This window comes from Bombus pascuorum, chromosome 1 (genome assembly GCF_905332965.1).
Source record: "Bombus pascuorum chromosome 1, iyBomPasc1.1, whole genome shotgun sequence".
Taxonomy (NCBI): Eukaryota; Metazoa; Arthropoda; class Insecta; order Hymenoptera; family Apidae; genus Bombus; species Bombus pascuorum.
The window spans coordinates 5,378,127-5,400,466 of NC_083488.1; the positions used below are offsets into that span (position 1 = coordinate 5,378,127).

Below are 22,340 nucleotides of genomic sequence, written 5' to 3' on the forward strand. Positions count from 1 at the left end.
TTCCTCGCATTCCACGCGTGTCGAATAATATTATTTCCGTGGATACGGAAGGCTGTTCAAGTTTATTTGGAATTTTTTTTCGAAATCGCTACGCGCGAAAGATCCTCAAGAAAGAGTTGAGGGTAGATCGGTTCAATTTAAAATTCGTGAAACGAATATCAGTTCCTTGTGAGCGTAGACTATGTACGTAAACCTTCCTGTTTATTAGGAATATCGAGATTAAAATAAAAGTTGGTACTGTCACTCGTGTGTGAGTTGAGTCGCCACGGTAAATCGCAAGGACCGCTAAACGGTTGCGTAAAATTGTTTACACTCGTTCCGAGATATCTTTGCGCGAATATTGTAGTTGCCTAGCTATTGTCGATCAATTGCGTAGAACGACGTCCGTGTGAATAAGAAGATTAACAGCGCAAGTGTAAGTCGGGCTTAACGCAATGAAACTATCTCGAGGATAACGCGTCGTCACAACGGCAGAACATTGCGCCCACGTGAAATACCAACGCGTCACGTGAGCTAACGCGACAAACTAACAATTGTGAGATCGATCCTTGGAATCGATGGTCGAGAAATATTTGATCGCCATCGAAATCAGATGATAATTGTGCGTACGCGAAGCACAGGTCTGTTGCTCGGTTTAACGAACACGACGACCGAAATTATAACATTTAAATAAATCTTTTCAGAGAGACTATTAAAATATTTCTACAATTTTTCTCGTGCTTTTTAAGGCGCTTGATATATGTTTATTTGTTGCTAGACACAAAAATATATTTTATACAAATTTACAGTATATACATACGTATTGTTATATTATATTATTACGATGTTTATATCGCGATGTTTATTGAATCTTTAATTTCAAAATTGCCTAGCGGCCGGACAAAACACTTGCTCGTAATTATTCTGCCATTACGTAACGAGGAAGCGACTCGTACAAATATTTTAACATTTAGAAGCGTGCAAGGGTTGTTTACATATCGGCTGAAAGTTGTTCGCGATTCTACGATCAGATTCTTAGGAAAGTAACATTCTATTTCATAATCGTAAATACGTGACCATACGACCACCGTGAGAACACGTATAACGAGATGTTCGAAGCTTACTATAATTTAACTGCGCTTACAATGAAGACGGTTAATAAGCATCGATCGAAAGATGATAATAATAATAATAAAGATAATAAATTAATGTCATTATTTAGCTGATTCATCGTCGTACGATTGTTTTATTGGTCCAGTCCAACATCCGTTTTCACTCGACAATTTCTTGATCATGTAATAATTCAAATCGAGATAAGTAAATTCGTTTCGTGAACAGACAATGCTTTGTGTGCGCAGCGTCGAAGAATTTAATCGCGATGAAGATAATGAGGGGACAGGGGGCGCCGAGGTGTTGGTGCATCCTCGTCGAGGACGATAGCAATCAATGAAGGTGTTGCCTAAGACCGCAGGTAGAGAGGATGATTAACGCGACTCGCGGATTTCCACCAACGTTAAACCATCAACGTGCTACCATTCTACCGTTATTCAGTATTTTTCCTCGTCTCAAATCGAACATTATCCATAAAACAATCCGAAAAAATGAAAATACATGAACGGTGGACGATGAAGAAAAGGGGAGGACGTCGAGTTTTGATATTTTTCAGGAAACGAACATTTATTTTTCCATAGGTGTGGCAACTTTGTATTTTCCCATCAATCTTCAAAATAGAACGTCGTTTTATGCTTTGTTTTATTCTGCATGGTTTTCAACTTTTGCTGATAATTTGAAGCGATATTATGACACAGTGGAGTGCAAAGAATGAAAAACATTTTTTCGTCGTACACGTCAATTTCTTTTATCTATGTAACTATCGTGAAACTCGGCAGATTTTCATTCGCAATGCGACACAATTCAGCGATAAAAAGCAGATACAGGAAAAAATGTTACGTTCGAAATTCGTTAAAACTGCCCGTTTTTTCGATAGAATTTTCAGACGACAAGAAATAAAATTATTCGAATCAAACCAAGTTTCTTAACGACTTAAAAGTTTGAACTTTGTACAGATCTTGTCGTACCATGAGACATCTTCAACCTGTGATATAAAAACAAAAGTGAGAAATTATCGTATACTTGTACTACACGTCTAGCAAGAGAAAATATCAAAAAGAAGAAAATCATCCGAATAATCCTACGATAGATTTATTTAAACCACCGAGCAGCTGATATAAATAATATAAGAATAATATAATATAAAATCTGCGAGTTTCGAGTGAAAATTAAAAATCTTTTCGGCAATTACTTTTGGAAGCGTGGTCCTTTCAGAAGAATAGAACTCTATTGAAAGTTAATTTTCATTCTGAACTCTTCTAGTCTGTTTTATTTAATAAAATAAATTTTTTCAATAAAAAATAATGGAAGATTTTGGGAAGAACGAAACAGTTGGAGCAAGTTTCCTATGGTGAAAATATGTTTCCCTGGCTGGCGAGAAGACAACTTAGGGTATATTTGTACGTGAACTCTACGAGAACCGACAAAAACTCGAGTTCCCAAGCCACACCGTTTCCGATTCTAGCCGAGATATCCAGGTAATTACGATATTAATGTTTGTTTTCGTATTACCGCGTGTCGTTGTGCCGAGCAAGAGATATTCAAGTCGCGGATCTTTATGCTAATTTATGTATATTTCGTTGCATGTAACTAAAGAAATGCAACTTAGGTGGAGAGTCTCTTCATTTCGAGATTCTTTTCTATTAAAATGTATAACGAGTTCTCTACTTTGGATATTTTACGTACGAGATTTTTGTATATCGTATGCTTTTTATGGATCTATAAATTTCACATAATAAAATCCAATAAAAGTCAGGAATCTAGTCGTATCGAAACGTTTTACACGATAATTGATATCACACTCTACAATTAGAAAGAAATATCAGACGCTGTCATCATCAATGTCCAAAGGTGCGCGAACAAAATCAGCATAAACGAAAATGTCGGAGTTAATCGTCGAGAATAAATTATTAAAAGACTGTGGATTTTTATACAAAATTTATATCTTTACGAACGTAGCCAATGAGATAGAATTTAAATGGTGATTTGTTCTGCCTGTTATTAAAAATTATAGCGAGTATATCACTTTCGATATTTTATATATTTTTATTTAGATGCGTTTGCTCAAAAATTCGCTACCTAGTGGTAACATTCAAGATCGTTTCATTTTTCCGCTTTCCTGGAGAATCACGATACAGCGATTAGAATTTTTTAATATTCGAAATATTAAAAATTAGGATATACCGCGAAACCGACCAACATAAAGTCGTTGTACCAAACTGGGACCTTTTATGGTTGTCTTAACCTACTTAATGTTGCACAAATAATTTGTCCAAGGTAAATCATGTCGTATTTACGATGTTTATACGACGAAAGACTAACTAGGAGAAACTGGCTCGTATATCGAGCACGTACATTTAAAAGTATCCGAGTAAATGCTTATTTTACGCGTGATGCAATTTGCCTATGAAATTGCAAATAGAATTAATAATAATTTTTGTAACGGATGCAGGTTTCTTGTTGAAAAGTAATTTTCCTTTCCTCTGATTAAATTATACGCATAAATTTCCATTTAATCTAACGTGCAGTCCATTTAGCAGCGAATTCATTGACCCGTGACGTATTAGTGTCCCAAGGTTATTCAAGGTCGATCGTTTACAACCATTTAAAACCCTTCAATCATAACACGATAAAATTGACTTTTTAACAATTAATTGGTTTGACATTGGTAGTCAGTTGTCAAACATTACGAAGCTACTTCGTTATTCGAAATAACGTTGTTTCTGATTTACGAGTTAAATAAAAAAAAAGCGATAGAAGCACCGTTTACAAATTAACAAAGACATCAACGAGTTGAACTAAAAAGAAAAGGCAGAAAATAGTGTGAAATTAAAAATTTTTGAGGGTTTAAAGAGAAACTGTGTTTTATAAAAAGAAAAAATAAACTTTAAGGTGCTATAACGATTATTTAAATAAACTTTTTGACCAACTTTTTTAGTTCATCCAGAAGAAAAATACATAATAATTTAATCCTTTTTTGGTTTTTTGTTTCAGCCAAGAATTACAAGGTGGATCTTTCCCATCGATTGAAAACTGCAGCCCATGAAATAAATAGGCTTAGAAATCTGTTATAATTCTTTTTTTTCTTTAAAAAAAATTTTGTTATATTCGTTAAATATGTATAAAACCATACCTCAAAATTCAATAACTTCATTTCTTTCTTTCCCTTCTAAAAAAAATCACAAAAAGGCGCTGTTTTAGAACGTTCTAATTCAGCACACCCCTTTAGTACATCGCTACTAAATCTTTCGATAGGGTTTTTAATTAGAAATGGAAACTGTTCGAGTAGAAATAAAAGCCTGTATTTTCATAAACATCTGCAGTCTAGTAATTAACGTTTAATCGACACGTTTCTAACACTATTGAATTTTGTCAGCTACGCTGCACTATAATACAACACTGTTACCGTTAAATCTATCTGTATAGATTTTAATACTATGATATAGTATTAGTTGTAGATAGATGCATTAGGTTGTCCGAAAAGTTCCTTTCGTTTCTGTTGAGATTATTAGATGTATGTGAACAAAGAAACGCGTGGATAAATTGCAAGGTAGAAAATATATTTTAAATACTGAAGTGTAAATACAAATCGAAATATCATTGAGCTGGTGCAGATTCGCACGCTAGCAGTGTTACCCTGTGACCGAAAATCCTGAAGCCATCGTCGCCTGTCTACAGTTTATGGTCTGCCTTCGACCCAGTCTTTTGTCCATACGCTGTCGATGGCTTCAGTGCTTGAGAAAACTAAAAGATCAGATGAGTTTTCTTAGAAGCGATGACCACTTCGACAGTTTCATAAGGTGATAACAAATGAACAAGAATTTCTGTTTTATATTATTTTATTGAATTACGTATGATCCATTTCGTTCTATTTCTATTATTATGTTCGTGCATAATTCAATAAAGTAATATAAAACAAACAACATCGTGCGTGTATTATTTCCTTATAAAACGAAAGAAACATTTCGGACAACCTAATATATGATTTGGTAAAACGAGACCAAGACATGAAATATAAAAGATAACAAGTGGTTGAAGCACCAATTTATTGCTTCGTACATTACTTTTTGCCATGTATACGTCGTAGTTATACAAATACCGATCGCACAGAACATGTGGATAGTCGGGAGCATTGTGTGTTACCTCGATTTTTACGAGGCTTCCCGTTCTCTCCTCTGCATGTGGAACGTCGAAGCGTTCCGCGATCGCGGCACGACTCGCGACTCGCAAAGTAGTCCACACATCCTCTCTCTTGCATTATAAACAATCTCCCATGAAAATCTAGAACGGTCGGCCGTAGTAAACTCGCCGTGCCGTGTTTTGCGCGCCGCCATGTCGCGGCAATTTGCTTTATAATTTTCGTCTGTTAAATCTTCATCTTTCTTGTTGTATGTAAAAGTAGAGATCTCTAGCTGGAAACATTGTAAACGTGTAGAGGATTTCGAGACTCCGATGATATTATTTTAATGCTGGAACGCTCCGTTTAGGGTAGCGAAATTGGCAAAGTTTGTATCTTCTTGTTTTTATCTATTAAGAGATAGAAATTCCGATGGAATCGTACAATCCGTCAGATTTTGAAACTTTGCAATTTTACTAGAATTTTAATTATTTGGATGACTCGAGTTTCGGATAATAATGTCGTGAAATTTTCTCCAAATTCATTGTAGTTTAAATAACTATGGATGTGCAAGATTTTTTACATTCCGTTTCACGGGGAAAGGTTTTTCTTTGAATAACTGCTACCGGTGAACGGAGCCTTAAAGAAACGGTAGGAATTAGAGATAATTACAGAGACAGACATTGTGAAAACGTCTGCTAATTGTGAAAATTTTTAGATTTACGCCAAGTCTCGCACAAAAGAAAGGCATACATTTGTAAAGAAGTACTGAAATACTTCAAATTTTCTCCTCGCTCGACGATATAACGCTCTTGGAAACCAACAAAGAAAAAGAAAAAAAAGGACGAAACGGAAATTATTCGTTCATCGCGAGTTAACGAAATTGCATGTGCGTTTCCATGAAACTTTAAACATTTAGATAAGATGATAGATTTTTTTTTCAAGTGTATTGCATAAGAAGAATAAAACAGAAATGTAAACAGAAAACGCAAAAGCAGAAATATAAAAGAAGAAACATATCGTGGATAGATATTTATCAGCGTGCGAGTACGTGATACGAGCCTTGCGAGAAGATATGTACACGTGGGATTATCGTGAGCGATGCAAATCGTCATTAAGCCAATAACAGGCTACGACACTTGCGAAATCAACCGAGATCTCCTCAAAATGTATTGCTCTCTCGTTTAACGTTCTAACTTGGAGAAAAGTTCCTCGTGTATTCCTCATACGCGTTGCTAACAATCCGACTATTTTTGTTCCAATCGTTAGAATTGATATTTGATATCTTAGCAGTGTGTACATTGAAATACATTTGAAATGAAAAATATGTTCATCGGGATTTGTATAACTTTTCGTATAGACGTAAAAGATCGTCAAAATTTGTTAGAAGCGCGTTGAAAGAAGTCGAAATTCAGTGGATGATCGAAGATCTAAAAGTATCCAAGTTTCGTCTAAATGTATTAAAATTAATTAAAGATATGTGTAATAAACAGAGATCTGAAAAAAAACTCGTAAAAAATAAGATAATGCTAGAAATTTCAAATCAGTAAGAACTTGGCAGAAATCAGCAAAAATTCTTAGACGATCGATTAGAAATCAGGCAAAGGGTATTCGAAGGAGTCGTTAAAGATCGTCGAAATTAAATTGAAAATCGGCCAAAAGTCGATAGAATTGCATGGAAGCTGTTTAAAGCTCCATACCAGAAAAATCGACCAAAAAGAAAAAAAAAAAATGAATGATAAAGTGACGGATTCGTCCGTACGTTTACCAGAAGACAGCGTTTGCTTCGCGTCGGATGACTTTGATTTCTTACCAGGAAGTGGCGCGTACCGCCCTGCTTGATGTAATAGCAAATTAGAGGTTCGTGCGTGGGCGTGATCGAGTGCCGAGGAGACAGAAGGTCTTGGAAAACGCGATGAAAACGACTAGGAAAATCGTGCTCCGATCAGACGTTCGAAGCTGTCCATTTTATTAGAATAAAAGTCGCGAATGCGATAAAAGATCCCATTAGAACCGAAGCCTATCATTTATCCCTCCTCACTGGATAAATGGAACTGGAAAGTTTGCTCGCGAGCAACCGATTAATCCGAGAGGGTTCATCGGTGGAACTAGGTGTCTGACGTTTTGTACGCGGAATTTATTACTGCAGCGTTTTTATCACGTCTTCGTTCAATTTCATGGTCGATAAAACACTTTCAGTGATTGAGATCGAGCAACTTTCGCCTAGAGATGAAACGAATCTTCTGCCTCCCACACTCGCTACTAGGATCGACCGCTAAGGCGATAATTATTTCGACGTAGCTGAACAGCTTCCGCGCCTGAAGAATACGTAGTATGTTGATGATCTGTGTCTGACTGTGTTGATCTACTTTAGAGGCGGATTAATTTCACCAGCTGCGTCTCGCGCAAATAAGTATAGATAAGTTTGTTGATGATATTCGCCTCTAAGAGTAGAAATTTTTATCGAAACGTGTAACGAGATGATGATAAATTGAATTGATAAATATAATTAATAATAAATTCGTAGTTGCGGCATGTCCGAATTGAATTTGATACGGAGTGAGTCAGTAGAAACTATCGTCTCAAGTAATTCGTTGTCTGTTGACTTTATGAGAAAATCTTTCCAGAGAAATTTATCGTATTTAAGGAATTACTCGGATGAGTATATTTTTCGAGACGTAAAGGGACCTTAATTTTTTTAAATGACATCTTCTTATAAAAGCATCCTCTACGAAAAAAAACTATTAGCTTATAGCGGAAAATCGTTAGCTTGGTTGATATCTTAACTCCAACTTGTCACAGTTGACGTACGAAAGACGAAGCAACGTAAACGGAAGAGCGTCGCTTCGCGTCTTCTCTTGTCTTTCGTACATTACATTTTACAAATTTATCGTCGTCGTATTTGTATGTTATATCTTTGCTATATTCTTTGTTATATTCTTTATCGTATATTTCGTTAAACGTTTGTTGAACCTTGAGTTAAATGCGATATACATAGCGAAGATTAGTTTCTGGCTTAATACTATATATGCATATTGCATATCTCTTCTAATTATATAATCTTTGTGTCTTTCTAACGCGTTTCTTTTTCCTCGCAGTAGCAGACGTTTCTCTTAACGTCCGTGACCATTAACGAAAATTCTAGTTTCTGGCGTATGTAAGGCGTATGTAATTACTCGGCATTAGCCTTACTAGCTTTGTAGCGATGTAACAAAGCCGTTCCTTCGCATAAGCAAGTTTCCGTGTCGTAACGCGCGATTCCCATAAATTAAAGTTCCACGAAGACATCTTAATTTCGTCGAAACGATCGACAGAGTTGCATACGGTATGTACGTTGCTCCAGATCTTCAGCGTCGAAACGCGAAAATCTTTCGTAAATCGATTCGTCGGATGGCATTTCTAGCGCTATTACACCAATTGACGTATGAAGCAACGAGAACATTATCCGTTATAATGGTTGGTGACTTTCGTGTCTCGTTATACTCGCTCGTACCGCCTCAAAGTTGTGCAACCACAATTTTGTTTGATATGAGCGCGATAGAATCATTTTGTGAATCGTTCGTACGAACGAAACAATACTGTCGTCCTCGACTAAACTCTACAGATCCTTCAATCTTTTAATTATACAAGTGGTTAAAAAGAATCTTTTAATTTAACAGAAGCACTTCCGGTCTTAGTAATAAATGTAAACTATTATACGGATATCTAGGCCCCACGGTATATTTTCTTATTTGTTCGTTCTAAGTCGTTCAATTTTTAATATAATAGCGTGAAAATCATATTAAGTGCACTTGTTGTTACAAGGCTTTTTCAACTTTGATTTACCCTCCTTTGAAGTTTGAAATAAAATTGAAATTTTGGCTCAATAGCAAATACTAAGATTATTATTATTTTTAGAGATATTAGATAGAGAGAAAAAGTCGTTCAATTTTTAATATAATAGCCTGAAAATCATATTAAGTGCACACGTTGTTACAAGGCTTTTTCAACTTTGATTTACCCTCCTTTGAAGTTTGAAATAAAATTGAAATTTTGGCTTAATAGCAAATACTAAGATTATTATTATTTTTAAAGATATTAGATAGAGAGAAAAAGTCGTTCAATTTTTAATATAATAGCGTGAAAATCATATTAAATGCACTTGTTGTTACAAGGCCTTTTCAACTTTGATTTACCTTCCTTTGAAGTTTGAAATTGAATTGAAATTTTGGCTTAATAGCAAATACTAAGATTATTACTATTTTTAGAGATATTAGATAGAGAGAAAAAGTCGTTCAATTTTTAATATAATAGCGTGAAAATCATATTAAGTGCACTTGTTGTTACAAGGTTTTTTCAACTTTGATTTACCCTCCTTTGAAGTTTGAAATAAAATTGAAATTTTGGCTCAATAGCAAATACTAAGATTATTATTATTTTTAGAGATATTAGATAGAGAGAAAAAGTCGTTCAATTTTTAATATAATAGCCTGAAAATCATATTAAGTGCACACGTTGTTACAAGGCTTTTTCAACTTTGATTTACCCTCCTTTGAAGTTTGAAATAAAATTGAAATTTTGGCTTAATAGCAAATACTAAGATTATTATTATTTTTAAAGATATTAGATAGAGAGAAAAAGTCGTTCAATTTTTAATATAATAGCGTGAAAATCATATTAAATGCACTTGTTGTTACAAGGCCTTTTCAACTTTGATTTACCTTCCTTTGAAGTTTGAAATTGAATTGAAATTTTGGCTTAATAGCAAATACTAAGATTATTACTATTTTTAGAGATATTAGATAGAGAGAAAAAGTCGTTCAATTTTTAATATAATAGCGTGAAAATCATATTAAGTGCACTTGTTGTTACAAGGTTTTTTCAACTTTGATTTACCCTCCTTTGAAGTTTGAAATAAAATTGAAATTTTGGCTCAATAGCAAATACTAAGATTATTATTATTTTTAGAGATATTAGATAGAGAGAAATATTTAGAGGAATTAGAGAATTTTATTTGCTTTCTAACAGGCAATTTGGTGATACCATAAAAAGTTAATAAACAGTGTTTCTGGTTAATGGTACATTGTTCATTCGTAAAATTTATATGCTATCGTTACGAAGTATTCAAAGTGTCCGGATATCTATAAACGTCCGTGTACGTGACTTCAAGAACACACGTATAATCTTAAGTAGAAAATCTTAATGATCGTGAATAGCATATACGTGGATGGAATAATAATAATAAAAAAAAAAAAGGGAAACGGAGAAAAAAGAAGTAATTGGCGATGCAAACGTTGAAAACTGAAAAATTTCACGTTACGTCAACATTTTATATGACACGCACGTCCAAACAAACAGCTATATTAACCAGCTAAGTGTATAATCGTATCGAAGTATACATATATTTGAGATACCATCGAGATCGAAGCGAGACTTGAAAGCCGGCGAGAGCGTATCCTTGAAATCTCTCGGTTCTCCATTTCAGGATCCCCGTCAATCTACGATCAAGACGGTCTTTCTAATTCATGCATCGTGACGCCGTGTATGGACGTAGGCAGACGATGATCTTGAGATTAGAACGAGCTCCTCTCATTCTGGAATTCGCTGGGGACCGTGAAAGGTAAATACAAGAAGTCGAAGGAGAAAAGGAAAAATATCTTTACAAATTTATGCGTGAAGCCTAAAAATCGCTAATGGTTAATTAAACAAAAGAATTACAAACGGAATAGATAATAAATAAATGAACTGTTAGTTTTTTTCTATAAATGCGAATACACGGATTATATATTTGTAAAATTTACTCGTAGCGTTGCATTCCACTTTATTAATCAACTTTTATCATTCTTGTATGACGTGTAACATTTCTAACAGTTTTACGTTAGTTTCATTTTATTTCAATTTATCGTGATTTTGATTAAATTATTTAATCTTACTTCGTTTCCATTGGTATTCGATATTTCCAGGTCCTCGATAGATTTCAATAATATTTCAAGAATTAAACGATAATAAAATAGATTTAACGGAACTAAAATTGGAATCGAATAACTCGACGCATACCTAGCTTGAACAGTTGCGTTCAATGTATGACCAAAGGATACCAATGGAGGATTAAATAATCACGGAAGTGAATTTTTCGATGACCCAATGCAAGAATAGAACGCTGTTTACTTTCACGAATCGGTGGCATGCAAAGGAAACAAAGACCGCGTTGTGGCCGATTCGCATGATTGTGAAAGCGTACGGAACACAGAGTTGTGGACACAACGGGATCAAAGAGTCGTGGCATCGATTAAACAAACCACCCCTTTAGTTCGTCCCCTTTCTTCCGTCTAGAAAACGAGTCCCACCGACAGTTTTTCGTAGACGTACGTACACTTCGACACACAGTTTATAGTACACACGTATACATGGGCACTTTAAGGGAGCAGCAGCTTAGGGAACTTTATAGCTGTAAACAAGTTTGCTTTGTGGAGCTGAGGTAAACAGGTTCACCCACAGGTGTGTACACAGAAACGTATCCAGGCGGTGAGAATTAGCCATTGCGTATTCAAACGAAACAGCTTTTTCTCACACGTAATTCACGCTTGCTTTTAATAACGAATACCGCACATTCAAACAGTTTGCAGAATTTTATTTATGATTTGCAGTAAGAAATCGTATACCGCAGTTTAAGATAACAATCTTGTAAATACGTTTGGTCGCTTTCTTTCGAATACTTGGTTAAATTATAAGATTAGTTTTTTTTCTGTTGAATTGTAAAATTAGATTGCGTGTTTTATAACAATGAACTATAAAGAAATCTTATTACGTAAATCTTCTTGACAGAATAATCGACGTGTTCGATTGCTTTATTTAAACATTTATTTGAAATTTAAGTATCAGGCGCTGTGCGCTTTTGCAGTTTCTGATTTTCCATAGATGTATATACATACATCTACGGTCTAATTATTATTTTCTAAGTAATATATTACGACGTTATCGCGAGTTACTTTCAATGAATCTCATTTGCAACGAATCTGTCTATTTAGCTTTTACCTGCGCGCATCCGTACGATTGACGACCTTACGTATGTACGTAAGCTACGATCAGGTGTCAAAATCTCCATAATTGCACGCCTGTCATCGAAGTATATGTCACGCTACCTGTTCCCCTGTTTGCATACACGCGCGAATAAAACGCATGCATTGCGGTTATTGCAAAAAAGGGACAAGAACACGAGGATGTCATCAACAACGGCGTTCCACATTAACTTCCGCCCGGACAAATAACAGAGATTTTCACAGAGTATCCGGGTCACAGGCACGAAATGGGTTTCACAAATCAATTTTCTACCCCTCGTCCTCCTCGTCTTAAAAGAAAAAAAAAAAAAAGAAAATAAATAATTCATTTAATCTCACTACAATGCTTCAACCATTTTAGTATTCAATCGCATTTAGCATTGCTAAACTTATCTTAACCCGAATCTCTCGCATCTTCCGCTCATAAATTAACCGTTCCACTACAAAAGCTTAAACTCGACGCGATCGCAAATAATAAAGCAATTACTATCGTAACACGCTCTAAAGAACAAAACCCTAAAACAAAGAAAAACTGTATAATCTAAGGGGAAGATCGAGATGGCTCCCATGTTTCTTTCCAAACATCTTCCTTCTCGTAGTTACCAAAGTCCATTGTCAAAATGGGTCTGGCGAACAATGGGAACGTTCTTCGTAGATTAAACCTAATGTCGGTGGCCTGAGTATGTACACTTCCACGTGATATCTATCTTAACAATCTTCTTAACGAAAATATCACAAAACTGTTTCCTTAGAGCTATAAACATTTTCGTCGCCTACGTAACGATTAATTTAGAGAAAAAGCTCAGTCTCAGAGCCAATCTTTGCAAATGGTTTTCGCTTCTAAGCGCGACCCTGATGAGGTGCCATTTAAATAGGCAACAGACTGACACTCGATTACCGAACTTAGAATACTCGACTGTTAACCGACTACATTAATTCTTTACTTGCTACTTTACTACTCATCAATGATTGAATTATTCTCGTACCATTAAAATCGGCAATTGTATCAGGCCGCTCTGCCAACAAAACAAAGATACCAACGATCTTCCGTAACGACGAGGACGCTAGCAAAATACTCGTTCGTGTCTCATCGTTATTTATATCGTTCGCGGTTGTTCATGGCTGGTCGCATGGCAGTAGGGAAAGTAGTTCGAAACGAATGGAAAAAGAGAAGAGGAAAGGGACAGCGACGATGACGATAATAACAATAAAGAGACGATAGGCACCGTGTGGCCTGGTGCAGCGAATGGCACGGAAACTCGGCGCATGCCCGAGCTTTTAGACGAAAGGCGGAACCACACAGCTTTTCGCCGACCAATGTGATGTTGTGGGTGGTTCAGGACGACCTCCAGCTTGCGCGGTGCTTTCCTCAACGGCCATGTCGCGCCAGCCGGTCCTATAACTCATCCTTCAGGTCCGCCGATCGCCGATAAGCGGCCACGATCGAACGGTTTTATTGTCGCTGGCGTGCGTCCGTTGTCGAAAATAAACGTTCACCCGGTGAATCGATACGATTTCAACACGGTTGGTAGAGGAGGCAAGCAAAATAAAATGAACGGTGTAACGGTGGATCGGCATGAAATCGCGAGCCGAACCAGCATGTGTATGGTAAAACGGTGATAGATATGGCGAGGGAATGTAGAGGGAACAACATGTCGGAGATAAAAGAAATAGTAGGTGATTAATGTTATTTCGGAGAGCTGGTTTTCATCGATTTGCACGCTACGGAAATTTCAAGTATAAACACTAGATTCGGAACAGTTGCGGCTCGTCGATAGGCTGGAGAAGGATGCTGGTAATAAATGGAATCCTCTGGTGATACGTTTGTGGTGATTGCTACGATATACAGATGAGAGATTTTGAGAGGTTAATGCGATTCGTTGTTGTTAATCGGTCGGAGAGCAATGGTATCAAAGCAAACATTTGATCCCGGAGTATGCGTAGATTCGCTTCCATCATCAACCGAAACATTAACATTTCTCAAATATTCTTTGTTTGCCGATAATGCGTGGCTACTGCGTGTCAAAGTGACATACAACAGATTCTATCGAAACACGAATTGTCGAATAAGTGCTAGTGGTAATTAGATAGGATGAGAAATATTATCCAATAGTAAATTGCATAACGCGTCCTTAATTTATGATAATAAAATCTCCTACTCTACATATTAGAATCATATCGGTAAATACGCAATAAACTTGAAACGAAATCAGCGTGTATGCATTCCACGGTATTTAAAAATCGGCATTTCTTAAATTTCTCGAGTACGTCTTTTTCGTTGAGTTTCGTGAATCATACAGTTTCGTTGAAAGGACTCGAAAAGATCCCTTTTGCACTGATTCGATATTGATTTCAGGAAGAGCATCGAGGAAAGTTGCGTTCGTAGAGGCGCAAGGGCGCGAGTGGCAAGTAGTAAATTGCCTCTCGTGACGACACCGTTTGTTGCAATTTATGGCCGCCATTACTATATGGAGTATAATAAACTAGTGCTACCGGTACAGCTTACCTACCATTCGTCCCTATTTATAGACAAATTCGACGAAGGTGAAACTAGAGCGACAGATGCGATCATCCGCGGAAGAACGGAAGCAGAGGAGGATATTCCTCTAATCGATAAGTAGCTTTGATTACTATCGCTGCTGCTGCATTTCGTAGCTCTACGTTGCAGAAAAAGTTGCAGAAAAATTAGATCAGAAAGATACAGAGGCTTCGTATCTGTTGCTTCTCTGATTTTTATTTTAGTTTAGCGAGAAAAAGATTTCTGCGTTCATTTCCTACTCTTCTTTTTCTTCTTCAGATATATTCAAGGATTTTCGTGTGGAGATAGTTTAGAGTTTAGAACGAAGCAAACAGCTTTGGCGCGTTATACAAAATCGGAAGAGACTGGTATTTATTCTCGCGTTTAGCGACCAGTTTACAGTTATGACTCTCGGTAAAACCTTCTCTATACACCGTACACCTCGGGTCTCTAGATAACCTTGTTTCCTTTCTTTCCTTTTTTCATAGCAAGAAAGAAATAGAAAAAGAAAGAAAAGAGAAAAAGAAAGATCCGACGAGTTGGAAGTTGGTCAGACTTCTTGCCAAATCGACCGTGATTAATCAATCATTTTATGCACTAGAGAAAAAGAAGGAAAGAGCGGAGGAAAATCTGATCAACATCAATTTATCTAGTGAAACAGATGCCACGAACAAACATAATTACCGAGATAAACTTCAAAAAACATATCTACTATCAGCCTTTATATCCTTGCTTTTTATTTTATACAATTATTGCGATATCTAGTCATCTTATACAGTGATGAATAGAAACTCAGAATCAAGCTACATAATTTAACTGACGCGAAACAGACTTTACCCACTGCCCAAACAACTCACTTACATCCGAGAAGAAACGTTTCCTATTATCTATTCAGCGCAGCAAAAAAAGGAAAAAGAGAGAGAGAGAGAAAGAGAACGTTTCATAAGTCTAGGCGGAACTCGAAAAATCGATTGTTTTGAAACTTTGCAGCAAGAATAGGATCGCGTCACGCTAATCGTATCTTTCTATTCAATGACGCTTGATATACGTACGTATATGGAACTGTGCACAGTAACTGCTGCATAGACGCATCCATCCACGTACGCAGTTACATAGCGTAGACAGGCGTGCACACGTGCACAAGCACGTTGCCATTAACGCTCATTTTGCGTCGTTGCGCCGTTCTGCACGGACCAGCGATAAGCAGCGTACAAATCAGGAAAACCGCTTTTGATTTTATACACAGACGAGTAACCCTTTCCTATATATACTGTACATACGAGATATCACGCAACGCATCGTTCAAACGGTGTGACTTTAATTTCCGATATACAGGGTGTTGGGAAAATAGTGTAATTACAGGAATGTCAATGAGAGGATGAGTGAAAGATATGTAATCAACATGGATCGTGATATCTCTCTTTTCGATGGGAAACGCAGATGCTTGTTTTCAGTATTTTAATAAAATATATATTTAAGAAAGAGTACTGTAAAAAATAAAAAAATGTTTCCGATGTGTTTTCTTCTCATTTTCATCTTTCTCTCGCTCGTAGATGGCAGATGGATTAAATCGTCTCGGCTCAAAGATTAATCGAAATTACTACTGTTGGCTGTAGTGAAACTTCACTCGGGTCTGAAGTCCATTTATTTGATCGAGATTTAAATCGGTATTCGATCAAAGTTCTATCCAGATTAAATAAGATCCATTTATCCGATCGTGAATTGCTACTATTTAAAAGAGAAATCACAGGTAGCAGAAATAATCAATGAACTGATAGAAACTTACGTACGTGTATACGAATTGTTTATTCGCCGGGTTCGGACAAATGGAGCTGCACTGTATTCCAACTGACGATCGAATGCAGAGATCGAGCTTACATAATAATATACCGCGGAGAGAATTAATTAGCAACGAGGAAAGTTCGCGCGGCTATATTTAACACAGCTATACTAACTTCGTTAGATGTTCTGCACGTCTTTCTCGCCGATCTTCGACGGCTTTCACGGCTATCGTTACGACGTGAGAAAGATCGATGGTTCGCTATGAAATCGGCGTGTTTTTTTAATTACTACGGCACGCCAACTTTTAACGTTAATTATCGTTTTCTAGAGGATACGTAAACATCTTTAGATACGCGAATGAGGATAATATCAGAGATATTAAAATCAGAAAGAATCTAGAAAGAGCCGGCGACGAACCTTCCTGACAACGAACAATTGCTTTGACGATAATCGTGCGACTGTGAATAATAGCTAATAACGAAAACAAAAATAAAGTGAAATGTTGTCGATGGTGTATACGGTACGCGTTGTTTATTGACACGGATTACGGCCAAGTATCGAGCTGTTAATTTCAAATAAACGGAAAAGCACGTTCACCGCTGCAACTTTCACTGTCTGCCAGCCACTGCGAGTACAGAGAATACTGGAATTGTTGGTAAAGACCGACGAATTGCGGTAATATCCGAGAGAGTTCGATCCATCCAGCGAATCTCGACGGTCGCGCATCGACGTGCTTCTCTTTCTCTTTCCGTTGTACTTTGTGTTTTCCAAAATATATCAAAACCTTTTGATAGATTGTACAGTGGCTACGAAAATCACGTATAAACACGCCATTGTATCTATTCTATCGTTAACTAAATTCAAGTACACCGGCTCACGAACCTATTTGAACGGTTACCATAGAAAATTTCTATGCCCGTACTGTATGTATTATAAAAATATTTTGAAATTTCATTAGCACTGTAATGAGACACGACCACTATATCGTGATACTTTCACGAGCATGCGTATATATTATAATAAATTTCGTATCATTTAAGTAATACTTTCATAAGATATTATGAAAATGAAATGTAGAATCTGATAAAAAGCAACTTCAACTGAAACCGAGTGTATGGGCCAATACATTTTGCAGTCATTGTATACAACGTTATTAGATGTATGTAGTTAACTAAACGTGAAATCGTTAGAATACAAAACGATCTGGTCGGAAAATCTCGGCAAGGACCTTGAATCCACAGCAATTATTTGGCTTTGTGGAGATCGTATTTCATTTCCGTTCATCATTTTCGTTGCTTTTTGTTCGTCATTTCTAGGAACTGATAGAGATATTTTGTTAGCTGTTCGTAGTGATAACATTCAGATTTGTGCCAATTACCTTCTTTACATAATCCAAGTTATTTGTCTACCTATTACTTCACTGCCTGGTCCTTAACGAGTTAAAGTGACACGAATTAAAATTTAGTAGCCGTTGCGTAAATTCAAATTGCTTCAATGACAGGTATTCTAAACGAGATCGACCGAGCTCTCTAATTCAGTAAAAATATACGTTGCCATCGTATGTAACAATACGCGCGCTATTCGCATAAGTATATATCAATAGTAATCGTCTTTCGAAAAATTTGCATTGAAAGAGTTTCTTATAGACTCTCTTCGAAAATTCTGTTTAACATTCGAACTCGAAGGAACGCGTAACGATCGCAGGCTTTCGATTGATGGCGTATCTAAGAATTTTTCAAAATATCACGTTTTGACTGAAAAGCTACGCTGTGAGAAACGATAAGACAAAGTATACTTATATTAAAGTGTTTGATACTTTGATGCTAAGAATCTTGACACGTTACGTTAATGGAAAACGTGAGTCTACCGTCTATAATTTTTTAAATGTCAAGGTTAAGAAATGCAAATAGATGTTTTTCATCTTATGAGCATTGACATATTTTCTAAAAACGTACGTATGGGAACTGGGGTGAAAATTTATTTCATAACATACTCTGTCGAAGATATATTAATATAGGACTTGATCTAACTGTCTATTTTCTCATCTTAATCGCGTTCGACACATTTAATCATTTTAATCCAGGAACGAATGATTCAATGTAGTCGAAAAACAAGTTCTCCGTTTGTACACTGCTGGAAAGATCAAGTTGAACGGAGAGAAGCATTACATTGCAACCTCCGACCCAAATAAAGAGTGCTACGGTGCACTCGTTGCAGGTGAATGCACCCGGGAGTCCAACATCCAGTGCGATTATTAGAAAAAAGTGGTAAACACGCGGAAAAGCGACGAATAAGACGAAAGAATTTTTATGCAGATGCTGTTCCGGTGATGCTATATAACGGATAATTGTTACATATTTTGCCGATGACTCAATGTTTACTTAAATTTCTCATATCCACGAAATATTTTTGTTCTGATTGCGCCATTTTATCATTGTAAAAGAAACGTTTTATAATGATGGATATTTTACAGGAAAAAACATAATTGTAAAAGATACAACTTGCAACGTAGTAGAGATCTTTATGCATTTATAAAGACGTAAAAAATGTAAAGGGTGTACAAGTATATGATGTGCAGGAATGTATAAAATATCTAAATCAAGTAGAGAATGAAACAAATTCCTATATTAGATTCATTTTCTCAACTATCGTCATAAACATCTAAATTCTGCATAAACAGGCACAACTTAGTGACGATTATTAGAAGAAGGAATAGTAATTTCGTAACCACAATATCAGGAAACTAAATTAAATAATATACATTGGCTAGAAACGGAAATTAGGAATGAAATGTTGCATTAACGCATCATTGATCCATAATGAATTAATTTCAGCCGATGCTTGATACGGATGACTTAACGTGACTTCTTACGAAATTAAGAGACACGATGACTCATACGAGTTTTGGTTCCGAGGAGAAGAGTATAATAGCGGTTGTTGCATAGTTACAGTGGAATAATGGCAAGAAATGATGCAGCACGATGCATTGAACTAAACGTGTAACAGGTATGTGAAGGCGGTTTTTCCGCGAGCATGGAGGGGAGGTGCACAGTCAAGGCAAAAGTAGGGTAAATGTATCCACGTAGGCACACGACTCTCCTTTGAAGATCAATCAGAGCGAGCTAAGCATTTTGCAAACAGAATTCTTCGGATTCAAGCGATTCAGGAAGAATCTATGAATGATACTACGCGACAACAATATTTGAATTATTCAACAACTCCAGTGTACCGACACACCTACCACGCTAGCGTACATCTAAATTGGATCTATATCGACGCTATCTTTAGAAATATCTGTGTTTCTACATAATTTTATTCACTTACACTACATGTATAAGATATTTCTGGTTTGGATAGTTTGAGTAGTACATAGTAGTAGTACATAGTAGTTATAATAATTATGATAATTTAGTAAAATATATTTCTATTTTTATATAACTTAATAAAAAAAAATAAAGATGCTATAATGTTCCGCTATATTCGTTTACCTAAATGTCACGAAAGGTTAGCTCCGCAACTATTTGAAGCATCTCCGTTAAAAACAAACTCCTCCATATTTACTACTTGATTCGTTGATCGGCCATACTTCGATCAAAAGTATCTACATAAAATCCAACAAATAATAATTCGCAAAAAGGAGAAACTTCTCTGATCATTTTCATACTCTGTATCACTAAGGAACAGGCTTATTAAACTCTAGAATATTCGAGCGGAAAAGGAAGAGAAAAAACCCGCAGACCGGGTAAGGTCAAACTGGAGCAGGATAACGCTGTTTATCTGGTCATCTGTTTGAGAGCAAGGAGGCTGGAAGACGAAAACGCACGATGAACCGTGTCCGGTGCGTTTAAGGTCAATGCACGGGGAACTCGAAGCAACCGAAGAACGCATTTGTATGGCGCACACGGTAAATGCAAGGTATATGGCGAACGCTAGGGATCCACGACATTCCCGTGGCTGTCATGCTTGTCAATCGTCGCGAACCGTTCCACCGAGCTGACTGGTGAACGCTTGCAATTTATACATATATCATACACTCGAAACACAAGCGGTAACAAAACGAAACTCTGATGGTACTCACCGAGAATCGCCTGGAGGGTTTGCTCGTCCCCGTCCCCGATGACATCCATACCTCCGTTGATAATCGGACCCCTGAGATCTTCCGGGCCCGATCAACGGGCCCCATTTTGTCTCCAGGCTAGAATGTCACTCGACGCGACGTCCCACATAGTACGCAACGTTTAATGTAACTCTCTTCCGTTTTTCTCTCTATCTCTCTTTCTCTTTCTGCCTCCTTCTCTGTCGCCTTTCTATCTGTTATTCTCAGTCTCGCGGTTGCACTGTCTATCTCTTTTTAATCGTATGTTTCCCTCGAAATTTCACCAAATAAGATAAGTTCACTCCTTCCGTGTGGTCACTCCGTGTTTCCTCGCACCTTCGAACGCAGCGACACGATCTACGAGCGATCGACGTCGAGAATCGACACGGTGAACGACAATGAAAGCATCGCAAAGGAAAAAAAGATTACTCCAATACAGTATCCGAAAGAAGTCACTATTTGAACCAACTTTTGTATATCGTCTTTTTGTTCTTCCTTTTCTTTTTTTCTTTTGATTCTTTTGAATTCAACGAAACGATTTCTCCGTGCGTTGTTCTACTGCTGACTCGTACACCCAGGAGCCGTGTCGAATCCCGAGGCGCGGACTAAACTTCAGTTCCGTGGCCGATACCACACGCACACAATACGTAATACATGCAAACGCGCCCCGTGCATGTCGCGCCGAGAACGAGCTGGTCACGTGATACGCGTCAGTCTTCGAACTGCAAGGTTTGAAAGAACCGCGCATCGTCGCTCGCTCGTGAAAATGTCCTTTGATTTTGTAGTTAATGGTTGTTGATTCGAGTTTTCGTTGTGGAGTGGTCGATGTTACTTAAGGTATCATTGTGTGGTGTATTCGTTGAAACGCTGTAATAATTTATATGGTGATTTTAAGGTGTAAACAGACGTAAATGAAGCTGAATATCGATGAAGCGATTTGTACGACTCAAGATGGCGGCACCGAACTTGACGGCGTTTCGCGCGGTAAGACGAAATCAGTGGATTTGACATCGGAGTGGTTGTTTTGAAAATTGCGAGTACATTTCCTGTAAATTGAAAGGATTCCTTGTCATCAGTTGTACGTATTTGGAGATATGTAAGTTATTAATATATTTTTAATTTGTAAGTTTGAAAAGAATGCAATGTAGTTATCGTGATTATTTATTTTTTTCACTTGTTAATGATAGTATATGTGAGTACGTATAATGGGATTTCTAGAATACAGAATAAATTCTGATTGGCTATAAAAATAGAATTTTATTCTTAATAAATAATGATCAATGTCATTTCTCAAATTAACAGTTATATAGAACGATCGTAACACATATGTTGTATATATAATATATACATACATTACATTTCTTATAAACTAGAGAATATTAAACAAATGATATGTGAGGAACGTTGGTATCATTTTTTGTAATATATACACTATAGATTGAATTAATTTCATGATACATATAATGCAAACGTTTTATAACATTTCTACGGAAATTTATATTTTAATGTATTAATCAAAATGGCGGAGTACGAGTTGAATCCACAAATTAAATTTAACGGACTTTATTTTTGGAAATAAATATACAAATAATTTGATAAAATATGGGAATTTGAATAAACATAGAAAATAACTTAATAAAATTCTATTATAAAATCATGATAATTACAAATAATAATTCTTCGTAAACAAAATTCAACATA

At 36.5% G+C, this 22,340-nt stretch overlaps 1 protein-coding gene across 5 annotated transcripts in view; it reads right to left on the reverse strand.

Moving 5' to 3' along the window:
- Positions 1-21,297, reverse strand: part of LOC132909991 (myelin regulatory factor-like protein) — a 69,164-nt gene extending 47,867 nt beyond the window's left edge. For 3 of the 5 annotated variants that reach the window (XR_009658665.1, XM_060965556.1, XM_060965341.1), the window contains exon 1: positions 20,622-21,296. Coding sequence is in view for 4 of the 5 variants with exons in the window: in XM_060965556.1 (XP_060821539.1) it covers positions 20,622-20,670 (49 nt within the window). In the remaining variant the exon portion in view is untranslated. Of the gene's footprint in view, positions 1-20,621 lie in introns of all 5 variants that reach the window. The other 2 variants (XM_060965646.1, XM_060965479.1) reach the window with 1 other exon arrangement.
- Between the last annotated feature and the right edge of the window lie 1,043 nt (positions 21,298-22,340).